Source organism: Vanacampus margaritifer, chromosome 18 (assembly GCF_051991255.1).
Source record: "Vanacampus margaritifer isolate UIUO_Vmar chromosome 18, RoL_Vmar_1.0, whole genome shotgun sequence".
Taxonomy (NCBI): Eukaryota; Metazoa; Chordata; class Actinopteri; order Syngnathiformes; family Syngnathidae; genus Vanacampus; species Vanacampus margaritifer.
Window position 1 is genome coordinate 1,218,053 of NC_135449.1, and position 21,053 is coordinate 1,239,105.

General features: G+C 42.7%; 2 protein-coding genes across 8 annotated transcripts in view; both read right to left on the bottom strand.

Moving 5' to 3' along the window:
- kat6b (K(lysine) acetyltransferase 6B) overlaps positions 1 to 2,105 on the bottom strand; it is a 31,976-nt gene extending 29,871 nt beyond the window's left edge. Inside the window, exon 1 of one of the 4 annotated variants that reach the window (XM_077550164.1) lies at positions 1,934 to 2,105. The gene's annotated coding sequence lies outside the window, so the exon portion shown is untranslated. Of the gene's footprint in view, positions 1 to 893; positions 1,174 to 1,933 lie in introns of those variants that run through there. The other 3 variants (XM_077550165.1, XM_077550163.1, XM_077550166.1) reach the window with 3 other exon arrangements.
- Positions 2,106 to 4,874: 2,769 nt separating this feature from the next.
- Positions 4,875 to 21,053, bottom strand: part of LOC144038697 (adenosine kinase-like) — an 88,220-nt gene continuing 72,041 nt past the window's right edge. For 2 of the 4 annotated variants that reach the window (XM_077551379.1, XM_077551380.1), the window contains exons 8-11: positions 13,527 to 13,562; positions 11,600 to 11,714; positions 5,197 to 5,283; positions 4,875 to 5,116 (exon numbers count right to left, since the gene is read on the bottom strand). In XM_077551379.1, the coding sequence (XP_077407505.1) occupies positions 4,992 to 5,116; positions 5,197 to 5,283; positions 11,600 to 11,714; positions 13,527 to 13,562 (363 nt within the window). In that variant the 3' untranslated portion in view covers positions 4,875 to 4,991. Of the gene's footprint in view, positions 5,117 to 5,196; positions 5,351 to 6,068; positions 6,215 to 11,599; positions 11,715 to 13,526; positions 13,563 to 21,053 lie in introns of those variants that run through there. The other 2 variants (XM_077551381.1, XM_077551382.1) reach the window with 2 other exon arrangements.

A 21,053-nucleotide genomic window follows, 5' to 3' on the forward strand; every position in this document is an offset into this window, starting at 1 on the left:
AAACAGAAATGTTACAAGTAGTGTTTACACTTTTTCCCAGAGCATGATAGAAATGTGTGGCTTTATGACTTACAAAATTACATTCAAATTTTGGGATTCGAACCTGTGACCCGACCCTTACCGGGTGAACGCCTTAACCACTATTCCGCAAGCAAGTGCAAGGACAAGCGGAATCCCTCTAGTGGTAAGCGAAAAAATGACAACTTCAGTTGTATTTAACTTTTAACGGTCAAACCATTAGCATTTAATCTATAAGAACTTGTTTGTTTTGAACATTTATTTAGTTGCTATTTTTAACTTTTATGTTCATAAACTGTTTGTAATGTTACAATGGCTTGCAATAACATCAAGTAGTGTTACTTGGTGTAAAAAATAATTGACAATGACAAGTTATAACCGTTGATAATTAATAAATAGCGATAGTTTGTTTCCCCGAAACTGATCCAGGAACATTATATTTGCTGTTGCTGGGAAACGAACGTAAAATTGGTTTAGTTTTTAACCCAATATGACACTAAGTTCCAATTTGAGTGTACCTTCACGAGTGTTTAGCCAGAAGCGTTTGCGTTTTGAGAAGAAGAAGCAAAAAAAACTCTTTGGTCAAACGCCTGTTTGAAGTTTCGCTTTTGTGACATATCCACGAACACAAGAAACTCTTGTGGCAAAATCTGTCACGGACGTCCGACAAGCGTACAGAAACGACGACAAGGTGGACATTCCGAGCATGAGGCTGTCCCGTACGCCACTTTTTTTTCTTTCTTTTTTTGACAGCTCAATGGCCGCCACAACAAAGTGCTCAACGCCAGCCGCACAATCGATGCTCGCTCCCTTGACAGCTGCCCGCCGACGGCCAAACCCCTCAACAAAACACAAGAACCCAGCGAGTAACAAACCTTGCGCTCCAAGTGAGTCCGAGTTGGATAATAACAATAAAAACACAAATTTAAAAAAACGACACGAAACAGACCCTGACTAAAATGCCAGCGTTCAAAAGTGGCGTCACCTAAACAGTCGCCATTTTGTTCCACTGTTGTAGTTTACGGCGAATCCGACATGACGCTGATTACAATCCAATGGAGTCTCATTAAAGCTCGCCGACACTAATGTGCCCTCCCATAACAACTTCATTATTGGCTGGGAACGGACCACATCCGATCGCTGGTTTGATAAAGCGCCTGTCATTCTTTACAAGTGAGCCGGTGCCATTGGCTGGCCAAGCTGTCACTTCCCGGACGCTCGACCCGCCCTCTTAAGGTGGCTCGGCAGCCGGGTCCGCACCATTTACCGGAGCCAGCCGGGAAAACGCTTTTATTCACACATCTATTTTGTTGAGTTGGCTCGTACGTGGACGCCGAGAGGGCGCCCTTGCGATTTGACACCGTGTTACCACCCAACGGGCCGAATATTTTCATCAAACCACATCATTACCCCGCTCCACCTTATCGACACATTCCTCCTTGAAACAGTTGGTCGCGCTTCAAAGTGGCTCGTTTATTTTTGACGCTCTTAAATGATTCATTACGGCGATCCATCATGGTATAAACGCCGATAAAAAAGTGCGACACCGATCCAACGTGGCGCGTTTAACGACTCCTGAGGGAGGAGGCGTGTGAAGGCGACCACCAGCAGCAGCAGCAGCACCTCCACCTACCACCTCCCTTTTTATTCTCTCCCCGCCGTTAATTCCCCCGATAATTCCCCATAAACGCCTCGTTAAGCGATTTAAAAAAAAATGCACGGCCGGTTGTGTGTTTTCCGATCTTTCGGCGATGACAGTGAACGTCCCGCGCGGCGTACGTTGCGCAACGCAGGCACGCACGAGCCGTGTTTTTATCGCCATTAAACTCGCAAATCATCCCCGCAGCCAAAATAGTGGAGAGTTGCATGCGAAGAGACGCGGCGGCGGCGGCGGCGGCGGCAACATCTTCTTTACCTCCTCAAGTTTCCCGGAGTCCTCTCGCCTCCATGATGGTGACGTGATGAGAAAAAGATGCAGAAGAAGACGACATAATCCGAGATGCGGAGCTCGCCGCGTGGAGAGCAGCTGATAACAACTAATTGAAAGGTTAATCTACATAGCAGCCTGTGACAAAATGGTACCCTCCCCCTCCTCCTCCATTCCTCCCTCCCTCCCTCCTCCTCTTCCTCCCTCCTTCCCTTTTCTTCAGTGGAGTGCTTCACATTTATTTTCACTGTCGGTACTCACCTGCGCAATCCATTCAGCTCCAATGCACAAGTTGGATGCGAAATGAACAAGAGGTTGACTTCTTTCAGATGTTTGGACACTCGAAAAAAAATATTCCCAAACTGAGCCTAGCCGAAAAATAGAATCAATTTGCCACCTGAAAACGGCATCATTGGAATAATACACATTGTATTCAAGAGGAGACTAAGGTCCGGTGGGGACACACCGTTTTATAAATGACACCATCAAAATTGAGGATTATTCCGTTTTGATTAAGGGCGGTCTGTATTTACATCTCCAATGTAATGAAGCACATTTTATCCAAGATGAGACAATGGGCCCTAAGAGTACTTGAAAAAAAACTTAAGAGGTGAACAAACAACTTTAACAAACACGGTAAAATGCAAAAACAATGCTGCAATGAACAAATTGTCAGAACAACACATTTTTATCCAAGTGGGCTCTGAGAAAAACTGCTGTAGATGACAAAAAAATAATAATTCTAAGCGTTTCCATGCAATGGGGACATTTTATCCAAGAGGACACTTGCGGTCATGAGAAAAATTATGCTGTGGATGACGTGAACAAACAAATACATAGTTTTATTTTATTTTTTTAATTGCATTATTCTGTTTTGAAGCATTTCCAAGGAATGGGATCACATTTTATCCAAGAGGAGACTTAGGGCCACGAGAAAAGACTGCTGTGGATAAAGTAAACAAATGAATAAATGCGTAATAAAAAAAATAGCATTATTCTGTTTTGAAGTGTTTCCACAGAATGGGGACTCATTTGATCAAAAAGGAGACTTAGGGCCACGAGAGAAAAAAATCTGCTGTGGATGATGTGAACAAACAAACAAATAAATACATAAATAAATAGTAATAATAATAAAACAATAAGCATTATTCTGCTTTGAAGCATTTCCAGGGAATGAGATCACATTTTATCCAAGAGGAGACTTAGGGCCACGAGAAAAGACTGTTGTGGATAAAGTAAACAAATGAATAAATGCGTAGTAAAAAAAGAAGCATTATTCTGTTTTGAAGTGTTTCCACAGAATGGGGACACAATTTATCCAAGAGGACACTTAGGGCCTTGAGAAAAAGAAATGTCTGCTGTGGGTGACGTTACAAACAAATTAGATGAAAAAATAAATAGAATGGGGTCACATTTGATCCAGGAGGAGACTCGGTGGAGTTTGCCGGCCGGCCAGCGTTTGTCGCGTTTCCACGGCGCTGCCGGCATGTTGTCGAAAAGTGCGTGCTGATAATTGGCCACAAATACGACGTGTGAATGCAGCCAATGGGGGGGCAGGTGGTCTCAAAGAATAGAAGGGGGGGGGGGGGGGGGGGGGGGGGGTCTGCTGTGTTTTCTAATGAATGTCAAGCCGGGGGCCCCGGCGGGTCCTCCATCATTTCAAATGGACGAGCATGTGCCACCAGTGCAGTCTGCCCGCCACGATGCCCCCCCCCCCCCCCACCCCCCCCACACACACACTCTCTCCCCCTCCTTCAACCATTGCCAACTACCACCCATCTGCTGAGGAAATCCGCGGCCAGGGTCTCGCTTACGACTACCGTGTCATGTTGATAGTCTCGTTCATTTGTACCTCAAATCAACTTTCCTCATTGAAATGAATGCAAATGCTCTTAATCCGTTCCAGCCCCTCCCCCTTGCGCCAACAAAAATGTTTTGTTTTGCACTGCACAGGAGGCCGTTGAAGTTGTACAAATATGTTTCAATTATTTTTTAAATGTTTTGTGTAAATTAACTTTGTGGGGGATTGAATTCACTCCACAGGTGCAGCAAATGTGACTTTTTTTTATTTTGAGAATGCTTCACGTTTTGTCCATAAGTTTCCACATGCGGTAAATGGAGCGAGGTGTAAAGTTTGACGGAGAAAGTGAGAGGAAAAAAAGGACTTCTCCCTCCATTGTCATGACTTCATCATGTCTGGCCCCCTTTGTGTGTGTGTGTGTGTGTGTGTGCGTGTGTGTTTGTCTTTTGCCATCTGCCATCTTGAGGGCGGCCAATGAGCCAGCTGCCATGTGAGTGGCGATCTTGCCCAATCACAAATGCGCAACTTCCCCGCCCCCTCCCCTTCACCCCCATTTTCTTTCCGGGTGCATCTGTGTGGAAGAAGCAGTTTTTTTTTTGGTTTTTTTGGGGTGCGAGCCATTAACTTGATTGACACTACTAGGATAAGAATAATATAAAATGTCAACTATATATTAAAATGAATGTAAATTGTTCCTCTTATTTTCCATCCATGAGTAAAAATGCCAGGTCAGCTGAATTGATTAAAACATCACTTAAACTAATGATAAAGTAGATACATTTTAATTCAATAAACTAAAATGTCTTTTACACGTTTATTCATTATTATTTTGAAACATTTTTTACTCATCACTGCCAGCCCGGTTCAAACGGATCTTTGACGTCTATAGCCGTCAATGGCAACGATTGAGTCAAATATCATTTTCATCAAAATACTTTTTTTTTTTTTTTTTTAAATGAACATTCATTTTCTTGTAACAGCGAATCTATGAGTAGAAAAATGTCATAACTAATAATTCTCAAAAATGACTATGGATATTATATCTACATATTGTACGAGTCGACTTATTTTGGACTGATACAAAATACTCTTAAATAAAAGTCGAACGGGAAATCAACGTTCAATTGCTGCTGGTAAAAAGAGACGTTTATTGGCGTTTGATTCCGGGATGGTCGTCAAGTGTTGAGTAGAAAAAAAAAAACCAAGGTGGCTAAAATCCCGCCGCACGTACGAGCGCGTTGGCGTCTAGTGGAAGTCGGGCTTCTCCGGGAAGGTGCAGCCCACCCGTCGGATGATGACGTTGGCGGCGTAGTGTCCCGCCCGGATGCACTCCTGCAGCGGGTGCTCCTGGACCAACGCCGACAGGAAGCCTGACCAGAACACACGGGACCAAAAAGTCAATCTTGAGGGGGGGGGAGAAGATTTTTTTTTTTCCTTTCTTTCAGCGTACCTCCAACGAAGGCGTCTCCAGCTCCGTTTGTGTCCACGATGTGGTTCTGGTCGATGTCCAGGACGGGGAACATCGTCACCTTCTCATCTGGGAAGGAGACGCAAAAGGCCTTCAAGTCCATCCGCATTCAGTTCCAAACTTCTGCATTCATCATCTACAAGCATTTTAGCATTTTAAAAAGTGGCGCACATGGAAGATACAATATAGTTATTTTATTATTATTAGTATTATTATTATAAGTAGTCAAAAATCTTATAAGGAGATTTATTACAAAACAATTAAATACTCAATTCAACATTGGTTGATGAATGAAAAAAATTGGGAGATATAGTTTTAACAAAATGGAGTACAATCTTTTTTTTAATTAATATTCCAGTAATAAAAAAAACTGTTATTTTTTCCAAAACTGAAACGAAAAAACAAAAAAAAAAAAACTAAAGTCATGTTTAAAAAAAAAATGATGTTCCACTTAGAGGATATATATATGCCCATTTTTTTCATTATTTACAATTTTTTCAGCATTTATTATATTTATTTTTGCTGCACTTAAGAGTTATATGATATTTTTCACAAGTATTAAAAAAAATATCCAGAAGCTGAAGAAAAAAAAATACACTTAAAGGGGACATAACATTTCTTACTTTTTTCCCCAGCTATTAATTATAGCTGCATAAAGAACATCCATTTAGTACAGCAGATTTTTTTTATTCATTAAATACAAATACTTTATTTCTCCTTTAAGCGCCACATAGTTGTTTTTGTTACAATTTGTAAAAAAAAAAAAAAAAAAACCCTCATGAGGAAGTATGGAGGTCCGAGTGACATAACGATCGAATTTTATAAAATAATAATAACAAATCCAAAACAACAAAGTGCTGGACAAAAGATGCGTCAGTGTTTGTTTACTAAGTAGTTGCCACGCGGAAGTACGTGAGCCGATGCCGAAAATGTCCCCAGACTCGACAATCCGCCTTTTTTTTTTTTTTCCGAGAGAGTCAAAATTGTTGGTGTCGTTTTCCTGCGGGGCAAAACACACAAAACACCGCACAATGTTCTTAAATAAACACAATAATCTTATTCTGTTCGCAGTCAGGCGCTGCGGATTAATCACACTCCAAACGTCTTTTTTTTTTGTTTTGTTCCACGAGGAGCCTCGGGACGAGCCCTCGACAAATCATTTGGACACAAAACGTCACGCTAGGGATGACGCGCCAACAAGACGTTAAAATGATTCATTAATTAAAAAAAATAAAAAAAAAACATTCATTACAAAAATTTGCTTTCAGATGGGTTTTAAATTGATCATTTTTTAAAAATAAATTAAAAAATTGCAATATAAAAAAAAAATATAAAGTTAAAAAAATAGCTTTTTTCAAATTTAAAATGTACTTTTTTTTTCCACATGGACTCTCCCGTGTAAAGCTGGTGAAGTCATGCTTTCGCCCACATATCAGCCGGTTCCTGATATGACATCATAGCACCCCCAAACTTGATTTTGCAGAGGTCACGAGACCCCAGTTGGGAAGCGCCGCACCCCGATTGGCCCAAGAATGTCAAACGTGCGCCTTTTGACTCGTCGCCAGCAAGAACGGAGAGCAAACGAAACTCTCAATTGCGCGCCTTTTGTTCCTAACATCCTCATTACGACTCTCGCGTGGCGCTGATGAAAACGGAGAAGGTCTTTCAACAGGGGCCGCTTTGAAATGACAATCATTTAAGCCCTTTATTAGCCGCATTGCTTTCAAAAAGTGCCAACCGGCGGAGAACGAAACCGACGGACGTGCGTGCGCTTCAGACGTCGCAGCTTCGGTGAGAATTTCCTTCCTTCCTTCCTTTGACGCCGACGTCATCAAACGTTTGTCATTATGCTCCGCCTACATGATGCGATGATGGCGAAAAAAAAAACGTGGAAATGGAGCGTCGGCCATCTGTTGAGGGTACGACGTGCTTGTGACTGGAGCTCGATTTGGGTACGTTGGCCCACGGACGGCGATCGATGACGGTTGAAGGCAGCCATCTTACGTTGCCACTTTTAATGACAACATTGGAATCAGCAGTGTTTTTTTTTATAACTTTTTTAAAGACAGTAACTCAGTCACAATATGGTACGTTAGTCATAATTATTAAATTGAATCATTTGATTGTGCGACATCGGTGTGGATAAGCGGTTCAGAATCAAATAATGAATGGATGGCCGCCGTGTACTGTACTACTTCCTGTTTACTAACGATGAAGATGCGTTGTGGGCGGGGTTTTCCCACATGGAAATGCGCTCATTACTTGAGCAAAAAGGATGTTCTTTTTTTAAGAGTTACTTTTAATAGTAACGCATTACTTTTTTGTTTAAGTAATCATCAGAGTAATAGAGTTACTTTTATAATGAAGTAACTAGTTACCTTTTTTTTTTTTAGTAATGAGCATAACACTGGTTATCAGTGTGTGTTTTACGTCAGGTTCCCTGCATGGAGTAGCACCTGGACAAATAACTTTTAAGAGAAATAAAAAATTTAAAAAAAGTATTTTTCTTAGCAATAAAATGTACATTAGCGCTTTTCCCACACTTTTTGGTACACCTATAAGTCATACACATTTGAATTTCTGCCGTAGTGGCAGAAAATAACATGAAAACGCCGCATGGAATGTTAGGCGGCCATCTTGCGTTGCCATTCACGATTGACAGGCCATTCATATGCAAGTCCGTGAGTTGGAATTTGCCCAACGTGGCTGCTTCAAGCCAAAATGGCCGACTTCCTCTTCAATTTCGTGGATTGAGATATTTCCGCGCGTGCCGTCACGATGGGCGTGATGTCGTCCCAATTTCATGTAGACGGATAAAACTCTAAACACCGACACGTCTATGTTTAATTTTCTTCTGATTGAAAAAAAAAAGTATCCACTTAACTTATGGGTTTTGGCTTTTTAGTACTTTTTTTAAGGTACGGTGGTGCCCTCACATGTGGGAAAGGAGAGCCAATAGTCAAACACAAATACAAATTGAAAACACACACAAGGCCACGACACATCCAATACACTAACTACACTTAAAAAACGAAACTTAACATACTCTTTTATTATGTATTTCTACAATTCTTTACGAAAACGAATTTTGATACAAAAATATTTTGGTTCTGGAACAAACGAATGGAATGTGAATGAACTTGCGAATGACGTAAATGTGTTTCATGGTTTTGAATGACCGTCACACCGATGCTAATTTCAGTTAGCACTTCCATAGCATTTGACATACTAGCATGCTAGCATCGAGTTAATGGGGAGGTTAGCATGATGGCTTGATTGAGTATTTAAGTGTTTTTTTTTTTTTTTTTTTACATGTTAAAATGTGTTTCAAGTATGTGAGAGGTAAAACTGGTTTTGATATGGTCTCCAAATAATCTGCAAAATCGTTGCTAGCTAGCTAGCTAGTCATATTAGCACATTGTAGCACGTTAACGTGCACAGTAAATCTTTTTTTATGACTGCTGTCGGAAAAAAACTCCTTTCTGCTTTTTGCTGTGTTTTGGTGAAGCGCAAAATGCTAATTGCTGGCTAAGTGGCAAACTGCGATGCCAGGCCACTTCTTTGGAACGTCTCTTTCCTCATTTCTGGCGTCTGTAACGTTTCCCTCCGTGATCAACGGGGTTCGCCGTTCGCGTTAAGAGTCTCCCGTTCTTAATCCCCAATAAAAGGTTTTGAAGACGACTTGGCTGGCCAACGCTCAAATCTCGACAGGAGGACAAATTGCCAACAAAACGAGCCGTCAAGTTTATTAGAGCGCCGCCTCTGGGAAATCTTGAATTCTCTTTTCCGTTTTATTCTGTTGTTCCGCTGACACTCATCTGGCGGTGAAAGCGTTGGAGGCGCTCGCCGCCATTCATCACGTTTGCCTTTTTTGTACGCGACATCTGAAACGCGTCGTCCGCCTTTCATCGCGACGATGACGACGACGACGACGACGATGATGAAGAATCCATCATCATCTCCATTCGTCACAAGTTGGCCGCTTGGAAGCCACGCGGGGCTTTGATTGATTGGAAGGAGCTCGTTAGCGGCCGATAAGCGATGTCGCCGGCTTATCGACTCCAAGTGGAAATCACGTGGTCTCGCCGTTGTTATTGTTTCTTTTCGCCAAGTCATTCCCCCCCTGGATCCGATTCCATTTTCAATCGCAGCAAGTCGGTCGCACGCTCCGATAGTTTCGTGTGATGAATCGTTTGAAGGGCAGCCCCGCGTGCTAATTGCTTGGATTTTTTTTTTGGAGCCCGTTCAACGGCCGCCAGACAAACACGACTCTGCGTGTTTGACTCGATGTATCGAGTCTCCTCATTTGTATCATGACAAAATCAAACTTTCGGTTTTCTGCACCACAAGAAAGAAGTTGCAAATATTTTATGTGTGTTCATTTTACTACGTTGACTTTGTATTATGTTGTTTAAAAAGCTTGTTGGCTAACAACAAAGCCAGAGATGATATCCTGAATCGGTCTCTCCCGGTCCGAGATAACAAGGACGAGAGAGAAAGCACACATTTTCTGATTATCTGCAACAAAAAAACAACTTGTTGTCTTTGTCATTGACTTTTTCCAAGATAAATCAGCTTTGAAATCGGAAATTTGATCTTATTTTCTACATTTTTTCTAAAAGGAAGCCCTCATTTTCTCATGATTTGTACCGGAATGTTGCCGTCATGCTCATTCAGAGATTTGATCCTGAAGCCATGATGCCGACTAGCCCTCGACGGAAGGAAGACTATTAGCAAGAGGAAGCTCGAATTTTCTTATTATCTAGAAAGACCAAAAAAAAAAAAAAAAACGTTTTAAAAAAAAAAAGTAATAAAATCGTAAAACAGATTTTATCCTGCAGGCATATCACGCAACTTTTTTTCTTATCATATGTAATGAAAAACAACTTGTCACTGTCATTTGACTTTTTCTATTCACAAAGGGGGTCGATTCAAATCAGAAATTAGAATTTTTTTTTTTTAAATCTGAGGCTATTTCCAGGCCACATCACGCGGCCTTACTTCTTTCTTCTTCCCGGCTGATGGTCGACTTCCGCCCGCTCGGGGATGATCTCATTTTTCAGATAACGTTCGCACAACCCAAATCGCCGGCTCGTAAAAAAAAAAAACCCAACCCAGAAGGCGAGCGTTCTCACGACACGGCAATTACGGCCGCTTTCACCTTTCTTTTATCCCGAGTGGAAAAGGGCAGACGGACGATAAAACAGAAAAGACGCTGGTAAAAAAAAAAGAAAAGAAAAAAAGGGGCCTAAGAGACAATCAATGTAGCAGCGAGCGAGTGTGGCGCTAACAGGCTAAAAGCGCTAACAGGCTAAAAGCTCTCCGGGGGGGGGGGGGGGGGGGGGGTTGGGGGGCTGAGTGATGTGAGGAAGTCCTTACCTGTGGCCACAAAAACAAAAAGACGGCAAAAGTTTTTTTTTGTTAGCCCGTCTATGGCGTCTCACATGAAGAAATTAGCATCAAGCTAGCTGAAAACGATCGCGATTGGTTGACCATTTTGGACTCGACATATACAAGTTTTCATTGATTTGTTTATAAGTTTGAATGTTTCAAGTCACGGCTTCAAGCAAAAGATGAGGTTGTAAAAAAGGAGGGATTCAAATCAGGCTCCGTGTGTCAAATAAAGTTTTCAGTCCGGTGGACTTGAAACACGGATTTCAAATTCGGATTTTGGTTTCAAGGTAGGAATTTAAGTCTGGGTTAGGGTGTCAAATAAGGGTTTCGAGACCAGGTTGGGGTTTCAAATGAAGGTTTTCAACCAGGATCAGGCTCAGATATTTAATCTTGGGTTACAGTTTCTTATCTCAGTTTGCGCTTCAAATTTGGGTTTCAAAACAGATTTCGAGTTTACGAACCGCAATTTCGAATTAGGATTTTAAGACAGAGTTAAGGTTTCAAAGTCATGTTTCAAGCCAGCTTTAAGGTTAAAAAAAAAAAAAAGTCTTTGAAGACTGTTCAGGTTTCAAACTGGGTTTCCGATTTCCAGCTATGCTTCAAGTCAGAATAAAAAAAAAAAAAGTTACGCGCTGATCTTTTTACATTTTTTTTTTTGACATCTGGTGTCAATAGTGGAGCTTGACTTCAAAGTGGAGGAGGCCTGACGGAGTTTGCCTTTTCCATGTCGGCCATCTTGCGTCCTTCTGAGGCCACGACGATGCACATCTGTCGGGGACTTGTACCCGCAACTAAGAGGGGCTGCCGCATATGGGGGGGGGTTTCTTTTGCAGGCCAAATGAAAATATACCGGACAGACAAAAGGATTTAGAGTATTGGGACAATTGGAAAGGAAAAGACCATATGGACAAAAATATTAGGACAAATTTGACGGGACAAATTTTGTCTGTGTCCGACTTTTGGCTCCCGACCTCCATTTTCAAAAACCTACCGGTGGTGGCCACGGTGTCGTCCTTTCCCTGCGTGAAGACCACCACCCTCGGCCTGGCCGGGTTGTCCTTGGGCAGGTTTTTGGTCAGCCTGGCGATCTCGCCAACGTCGTCCGTCTGGAAAGCAAAACGGACGCCGTTTCCAATTCAACAAGGCGGTGAAGAAGTGGAAATTCGTCACAAAGCGCGCTCGATTAATATGAGAAAACGATCACATGGTGTGAGAGGCAGGCTAAAACCAGCGCGCTGCACTGCCGGTCAAAATGAAATAGATTAACTCATTCAAAACCCAAAAACTTGTAAATCCGTTTTTTAATGCTTTGTCCTTCACTCCCAAAAACGTATTTACCTTTTTTAGTTTTTTTTTTGATGCACGAGAATACAGAAGGCTTTGATGCAGCTTCTGACATGAAGAGGCGGCTTAAAGCAACGGTAGTCATTCCCAAAAAAACGACCAGCAGGTGGCAGCAGAGTATAAGAGATCAACCAGGGCCATGTTGCAACAAGCTCATTTTGCCAGCGTTTTCAACAGGTTTGTGAATATTGATGAAACTTATTCTAATGCTAATTGCTGCTAAACGGAAAAAGATAAAAAATATTATTTTGTTTCCTGATGAAAGAAGAGTTCATAAGAATTTCTTTATAAATAGTTTGCCATCTATTAACATTTTACTTCAATGCTTTACTTTGGAAATAAAGATTTTAAAAAAAAATTGTGATGTACAATCATGGCGGCCTATGATGAAGCACCCCAATGTGGTCTGAGGAGTCCCAAAAAAAAACAACAACAATGTGCAATAGTGAGTTTTTCCACCTGTAAACGCTTTCCAACCTTCATTTAATCAACCCCGAGTGGTCCGCGGAGGCTGAGGAAAAGTGTGCGTAAGTGCTAATGGCGAGGTTAATGCCGAGGATGTTTGCGAGGCAAGGTAAGGAGGCGGGTGGGGGGGAGGTGGGCCGAGGGGGGGGGGGGTGAAAGGAAGAAAAAGAAGAAAGCAACTTGCCAGCGTGACTGCACGTAACCACAAGCTCTCCTCCAGACGGCTCACGCTAAAGCACACAAGGCTTCGCCACATTGTCGCCCCTTTGCTTTTATGTTCCCAACATAAAAAAAAGGTGCTCCACTCAGGTTGAAGGTTCTAAACGAGGCCAACAGCCATTCGCAGGTGGCACATAGTTTAAAAACAGACCAAAATCAAAGATTCAGGACAGCGACATCCATTTGGGGAGACTCAAAGTTATTGGCTGCAAGCGGGAGAGGACAATTCAGGTAATTTGCGTTGGTAGCAGCCTAAACGGGCCGCGGGAGTGGCCGCCGTCTCTAGCCATTCGAGTGACATCCAAAAGAAAGATTCTTTCACCAGGAAAATATATATATATATATATTTCTAGTTTTATCAGTATTCACAAACCTGGGGAAAATTGCTTTTTTGCAACATGGTCCAGGTTGATCTCTTATATTCTGCTGCCACCCGCTGGTCATTTTTTGTAATAACTACCATTTCTTTAAGCGACCCGATGATGTCAGAAGCTGTTTTAAAGCCTTCTGTAAGCATTAAAAAAGCATAAATGTATAAATACGTTTTTTGGGAGTGCCGGACAAAGTATTAAAAAATGCTTCAACACGTTTTTGGGTTTGAACATGTTAAAGCCATGCCCGACGTGGCATCGGCTTTTGAAAAAAAATTCAATAAATAACATCTGTACACGATGTCGGGCGAGCACGAGCGCGTCATGACACAGAGAGCGAGCGTAAGCGAGAGGCAGCTGAACAAAGAAACCATGACGACTGCTCCATCGCCATGGCAACAGCAGCCGGGCCTGGAGAGTGTAATAGCGCATCAATCACTGTCCAAAAAGCAACTTCATTCTCAGCAGAAATCAAGGAAGAAAGTTAGCATGTCGGCGTGCCGTTTGCGGACGACTCACCTGGAAGCCCAGCTGCTTTCCAAACGTGGCCGCCTCCTGCCGGCGCACACACAGAAAGCACAAACTTCTTAAAAAGCACGGCAGGACAAGACGTAACCGTGTCTAAAATCAATTGGGTGTTGCAATCAAAACAAACGATCAAAATATACAGAAAAATAAATGCCAATGAACATTTTTCCTGACTGAAAAAGTTGCTCAGGTAACGACCAATCACGGCTCACCTGTTGTCTGGGTTTGGTCATGTGGCAACATTTTCTGCTCAAATCACATTTCACAAAACCAATATTAATCTGAATAATGTGTTTCGACGAGCAGGCGTGCATAGAACAAATTCTTTGATATGGATAATATTTCTATAATTGAGTTTTTTGCACCGATGTACGTGTTATCATCTGAAATAAATATACACTATGATTAAAAACAACAAACGAGATATGCAATAAAAATATTTTCCAATCTAATAAATCAAGATAAAAAAATATAAAAAAAATCCGAAACATATCTATCTATCTATCTATGCATCACACATTCATTTAAAATTGTAGCTACTTGCAAGTGGAACTGCAATTGTTGTGCATTATAGTAAAAAAAAAAAATAAATAAATAAAAAAACACCTCAAAGAGATACAATCAATAAAATGACAATGAATGAAAATGAATCAAAAACCAATCAAAATAAACAATTTCCCTGCCAACCCAACGTGTGGATAATGATGGCTGCATGTCATTACAGAAATATGAATACTACACGGGGAGTCATAAAAGTCACATAATAAGCCATCAACACCGCACTCATGTTAAGGTGCCCGTCGCGACAATATTTGATGGCGTTGGTGTGTGTGCGCGTGTCTGATTTTGGGGATGCTTTGTGACGGATGACGCTTCAAGTCACATCTGATGTCATGAAAACGCATCCGGCCAAATGAGCAGAAAGGACGCACAAATGTTTTTCCGCCGGTGGGGGGGTCGTTGACGTAAGGAGGCGGCGTGTAAGCCAGAGTGGCTAAAAAGACGTCAGGAAGCGCGGCGAGAACGTCGCCGCTGTCAGAGGATTAAACAGTCCGAGGGATATTTTTAGAGCGCTTAAGCTAATAATCCACCGTCGGCGATTTCATGCCGAGACAAATGAGAGAGCGCGGCAGCAAATACGACACTTTTCGCCAACAAAATATGCTGCCATGTATCAAAAATGATATCATCGCCAGCAGTTATAAAACCCTTCATACATTTTCAAAGGTGTAACAAGACACGCTAATTACTGTAAATCAATGGCGGAGAACAAGTGTCTCCTGTATTTATTTAATCTTTTTAATAAATGCCTTAATATACCTCCTGTAATTCTTTATACACTTAGCGTTGTGCAGCTCGATTTGTAAAGAACAAATCGGAGATTGAAAAGAATTGTCAATTCTGGCAGGACCAAAACACAAGCTAACGAACTTGTCTTTTCATTCGTACGACTGACTTTGCAAAGTGTTCAGCAGATGGCGCATCGCTTTCAACGTGACATTAGACAAAGCCCCGAGAAGATTATTGAGAGAAAAAAAAAAAAAAGTGCTGGCGCTAACCTCCTGCCATTAAGTAAGACACTTTTGTAAAAAATAGCTAAGATCCCTGATTATGTTTATTTTTCCCCTTTTTTGTCCTGCTAGCATGGTCGTCGTAATTTTTCCATTAAAAAAAAACAAACAAAATGACAGTGTTATCTCTTAAAGTGAGAAAAGATTCCTTTCATTTGCGGGTGGATCCAGCATTTCATCACCAAGCTACGGTAACATGCGATGATGGCTAGTCCGATAGCTAACAACAGCTAGTACCGCCAACTAGCTAATGCCAGCTAGCTATTGCCAGCTACCTAACACTAGCTAGTATGCCATGATGGCTAGCCCGATAGCTAATGCCGCCAACTAGCTAATGCCAGCTAGCTATTGCCAGCTAGCAACGCCAGCTACCTAACGCTAGCTAGTACGCCATGATGGCTAGCCCGATAGCTAATGCCGCCAACTAGCTAACACTAGCCGGTTGCACTAGCTAGCTAACACTAGCTTTTCAGTACTGTATCCATTTCAGCATCAAAAAGGCATGTCTGTAGAAACGTTTATTTCCTAATGGTGCCATCTGAGCTACTGCCATCTTGTTTGGCGTTAAGGTGAAAAAGTCAAATAAAAACATACAAAAATATGACCACAATGTTTTTCCCTTTAAATCATTTATTAAAATTTGCCGTAACAGAAGGTTTCCGTTTTTTTAATGGCCCTCGGCTTTCATGTGACCAAATATAACCGTGCCCTTGCCCCCGTCACTCCATAACACCCCTGCGGCGGCGGCGGCGGCGGCGGTGGCCTCGCTCGCCATCCATCTCAGTCGGACCGAATCCCACAAGGGCAGCGGTGGGGGAGGGGAGGGGAGGGGAGGGGAGGGGAGGGGGGGGGTGTTAAAAAAACGGAAACATGTGCAGTGTATAAATATCCGATAGCAATTACGGGATGGGGGGGTCCATAAAGGAAGGTTGAGAAGAGAGGTGTTAACCTTAGTCTGCTGGGACCTTGCGCCATTGGGGGAAGCGGGGAGGGGGGGGTGGGGGGTCGGCATTAGATCTCAGTCCTGATGGCCTTATCAGCTGGGAAGGCCTCTATCACACATCTCACCTCGCGCTCGGACAAGAGGTCAGAGTGCGACGGCGGTGGAGGTGGTTATCTCCTCCCTCAAGGAAGTTGGCCAATATCCAGTTACTCGACATTTTACGATGTCTATCGGGGGGGGGGGCAATATATTCTCGTCATAAACGCCGGGAAACACTTAAGTGTTGTCTCTCAAGGGGTGCTTGTACAGAGTAAACATGCAGTAGAAGGTTTTCATAAAATTCATCCCCCGAAGCCGGTTTTAGTGAGCAGCATGACTTTTAGTAGACATGTTTATCGTGAGTAGACCCACAAAAAAAAAGGCTCCAGAACACAAACACAACAAGGTACCTTAGGGCTGCCGTTTCGGTTCAAAGTCATACTTAACTCATTCACTGCCAAAAACGTTAAATAACGTTTAGTAAAATCCTATGGAGGAGTGCCAAAGACGTTAAAAGACGTTTTTTTCCAAAACAGGTGAAACTAACCATTTTCTATTGTTGATTACTGAAAAACGGAATAAGGTAGAAACACTTTTTTTTCTGATGAAAGATGAGAGTCCAATCTTTCATTTGGTAGTATGTGTGTTTCCATAGTCCAAACACAACATTTTCTGTGGACCTTGAAAGATCAGTCAAAAATGCTTAAATTGGCTGGCACCCACGGCATCCCCTTTTCTGAAAACGTCTGGCAGTCAAAGAGTTAAGGCGGTGTGAAATGTACATTTGGTGGTGGTCGTGGGATTTTTTTGGAAAACGTACCCAGCAAAGGCAGTTTTAATTAGCGACGCCTAACTTGACAATCACGTCTACCGCGAGCAGACCCACAAAAAAAGGCGACTCCCACCGAGGGCGAACATTTGCCACACTTACGAATGTTGATTTCACGTCAGGGTTTGTTCAAGGTCGCAGAGGTTCCCAAACATTCTCCAAACATTCTTAATGGTTTCCTAAAAAGTATGAATGGTTCTCCAAACCGTCTTTAAGGGTTTTATTGTTGCAAGGGAAATGTGAACGTCTGAAATTTAAGACCATTAAGAACGTTTAGCAAACGCTCCGACCTTGAATGAACCCTGAAGTGAAATCAACATTCGCTAACGTCGCTAATGTTCGTCCCTCAGTGGGAATCGGGCTTAAAAGGATGTACACACAACCGCCGCCATTTTAGTTGGAAGCAGCCATTTTCATTTTGGCTGTTTGCAGGAGTCTTACAAAGGCCAACAAGCCCCAGGGTTTTTTCTTTTGCTAGTTTTTTTGAAGGACTGCGACCAAACCGAATCCACGTTTCGAGCCATGTGGTTTGGCTGCTCGCAGCGGGGATGCGCCATTTTGAGGGTTTTGGTACAAAGTACTCAAAAGACTCAACACAAAGCAAAGGGAAATGTTTGTCTACCATGAGAAGAATGAGTCTCAAGAACCCACGCATGACAACACACAGGAAGTCGGCCATTTTGGTCATTCTCCTTCACTCCTTCAAAGTGGAACTCGTCCTCCAGATTTTGATATGATTGCTATCAAATGAGAACCTCTTACACGCAACAGATGGACAAAGATCCATTGTGAAGGATTCCACTTTTTGTCATTGCGTGTGGGCAGCACATCTCAGGACTTGTATTCAACCGAAAGTCTGTTTTTCCCGCCTCAAGTTCCACAAACACGTTTTTCAACTTGGTGATCATATCAGAAAGATGGCGCACGTCGATTGCGCGCTTTTTGACGGCTTGCCAGGCGTCTCCCGAGCGCGGGAATGACGGCGACGCCCCCGGGACTCGACGGCCAAAGGCCGGGCACACGATCACGAGGGGGACAAAAGGACTGCGCAGCCGCCAACTCGGTCAGGATACGAGGATTGCGGGAGCAAGCGGCCAAAACTCCGAGCAGCGGTAATGAGGACTTGCAGGGGCCGTCTCGAAATGCCCGCCGGGTGTCCGAGGAAAAACACCGACGTCAGCGCCATGGCGAGATCTCGCTCTTACATCCGCATTTTTTTATGCGAGGTTTGAGCATGGCCGTGTGAAGGGATTGGACTTTCCCCTTGTTGAGGTTCTGAAAGATCTCAATTCCCAGACGGTTTGCTTCAAACAAGCCCAAGTCAAAGAAGTACTCCACTCTCAACGAGTTGCAGTAAGAAGTCCAACTTCTGAGCGGCGCGGCGCTTTTCCTGGTTGAGGTTCCAAAATGACAGCATTCCAACATTGATTTGCGCTTAAAGTAAACATGCTTTACTGTGTATTGACGGTAAAACAAGAACCAGTCAATTGATCGCATGATTGAGGCGAAATATGATCCACTTGCGCGAGCAGCGACGCACTCATAAGAGGTCGCAAATTAACAGTTCTTTTCCCCAAAAAGTTCGTTAGTTGCCAAACTTCAAGTTATAAAAGTAGCTTTGCACATTTTTTGGTTAACTCTTTGACTGCCAGACGTTTTCAGAAAAGGGATGCCGTGGGTGCCAGCCGATTTTAAGCATTTTGACTGATCTTTCAAGGTCCATAGAAAATTATGTGTTTGGACTATGGAAACACACATACTGCCAAAACAAGATTGGACTCTCATCTTCCATCAGAAAAAAAAAAGTTTGTTTCTACCTTATTCCGTTTTTGAGTAATCAACAATAGAAAATGGCTAGTTTCACCTGTTTTGGGAAAAAAACGTCTTTTAACGTCTTTGGCACTCCTCCATAGGATTTTACGAAACGTTATTTAACGTTTTTGGCAATCAAAGGTCAGAAAGTCATCACATTGAGTTGCAACACTTCATTTAAAACTCCAAGCTAGGAGAGCGGAATTGCACTTTTCCTCATTAGAGGTCCGAAATGTCCAAAATTGACAGTTTTCACACCGGAGCAGGTTGCATTTTTATTTTATTTCCCTCTTTTCCATTTAGCAAACGATCCCAGCTCACATGCGGCGTGACTCATCCGGCTCCGTAACGGCACGTCACCGCGAAGGTCAGCGTTGTGCAGGCGGGTGACTCAGCCCCGGAGCTGCTCCAATTAAAAGCGGACTCGTGTGAGCGCGCGCCGCCGCATCCCGTCCGCGTCTTTGCCGCCGTTCAATGACACCTTGTGATGCGCCTGCCAATTGCCATTTCGTATGGCGTCCCGTCCCTATCGGAAGGCGGACGGTTTTTGTTTTTTGGTTGTAGTCGAGCTGGTGAGGGGTTCCGCTTCAAGCAGCTCGAAATGACCGCGGCACCCGCTTTAAAAAAGCGCCGCTAAATGCCCGTTTAGCCTTTTGTTAAATGTGCTCACTGATTGTGTAGTCAATTACAATAAAGGAGACGAGACCGCTGGGTCTATAAATAAGCCCTCTGGAACTTTCCTTTAGCACGAGTTATTATATAATCTTAAATGGTGGGGAAACGAAAACGGATCTTGTCCAAATGCTCGTTAGAAAAGTTTTGTACTCTTTCTTTAATTTCCGTCTTTGTGCTAAACTATGGCGGACTGAAATTGCCAAAAATAAAACTAAATAAATAAAAATAAATACAAAAGTAAATATATGAATAGAATTCAATGTCAATCAATAAATAAAAACGCTCTATGTATTTATTTCATGCTGCAGGTGTCAGGTGGAAATGTTATTCAAATGAGGGGGCGGGCCTAATCGTGTCTTGGGTTGGGCTCCGCCCGTTGCGAACTGTTGTTCGCCTTCCCGCTCACTCGATCATTGAAAGACAGTTTGCAACGGCAAAGCCCGACCCAAGACACGTTTAGGACCGCCCCCTCATTTGAATAACATTTTGACCTGGCAGGGCGTCTGCAGCATGAAATTAATAAATGTGAGAGGAGAGCATTTTTATTTATTGACTGATATTTCAACATTCATTTTTATATCTTTATTTTTTGAATCTCGTTTATTTTTGTATTTATGTTTTACTTTTATTCGTTTATTTAGCCATTTATCAATTTTTAATTTAGGCAGTTTTGGTCCTCCGTACTAAAACGGGCTCGCCAAAATGTTCCCACATTGCAAACCGTGAATACGCTCCGCAATTTCAGGCTTATTCGTCCTACTAGCCACGTTTCTCCTCGTGTAGCGAAACAAAACTAGCATTAGCGCTAGCCATTGTTTTGCTACAGGCGTGCTAAAGCGGCTACAAACGTGCCACAAAACATTTTTAATATTTTGACATGGAAATCGAAAAGTCTTTAAATATGTTCTCATTGAAAATGAGAAACAAGTAAAATGATGCATTATTTTTTACGTTTCAGGCAGTGGGGTCAAAATTCGAAATGTTTTGGTTAAGGAGCGAACGTACTTCACAAAAGAGCAGAAAAGAAATACAGTAGATAAATGCCGACATTAGCAAGCCTTAAAAGCCCAATCAGTCAGGGAGATTAATTCCGTAATGATGGTTCCGTTTCTCTTAAATACCGCAATGCAAACCCCAGCGTAATGGTTCCACATCCCCGCTGCCCTTCTTTTGTGTGCGTCTTTTTATCTCCTGCGCTCAAGAGAGCACGTTGCTAAATCGCCGCTAATTTTATCGCCGCTAATCATTTCGCTCGTCGGGGGCCGTATTAACTGCTGCCATAAAACAAAACAAAAAAAAATGGAATCGATGGTCGTTTCCGTGTCAGGTGGTCGAAAAGGACAAAGCGGGAGGAGTCGATTAAAGTTGCGTTATTGCACGACACGTTAGGCCACTTAAACACGGCGCCGCCGCCGCCGGTACTGCAACCGCCGTCGCTATCCTCACGTCATCAATTGAAAGTTACAAGCAAAAATCGAGGGAGTCAAGTCGAGTCCCGCCTACATTTTAGCGTCGCAATACGATATTATCGCGATATGAACCTCACAACACAATAATTATATTGAGGGGAGGATGGCGATTTTAACTCTTTGACTGCCAAAACTTTTCAGAAAAGGGATGCCGTGGGTGCCAGCCGATTTAAGCATTTT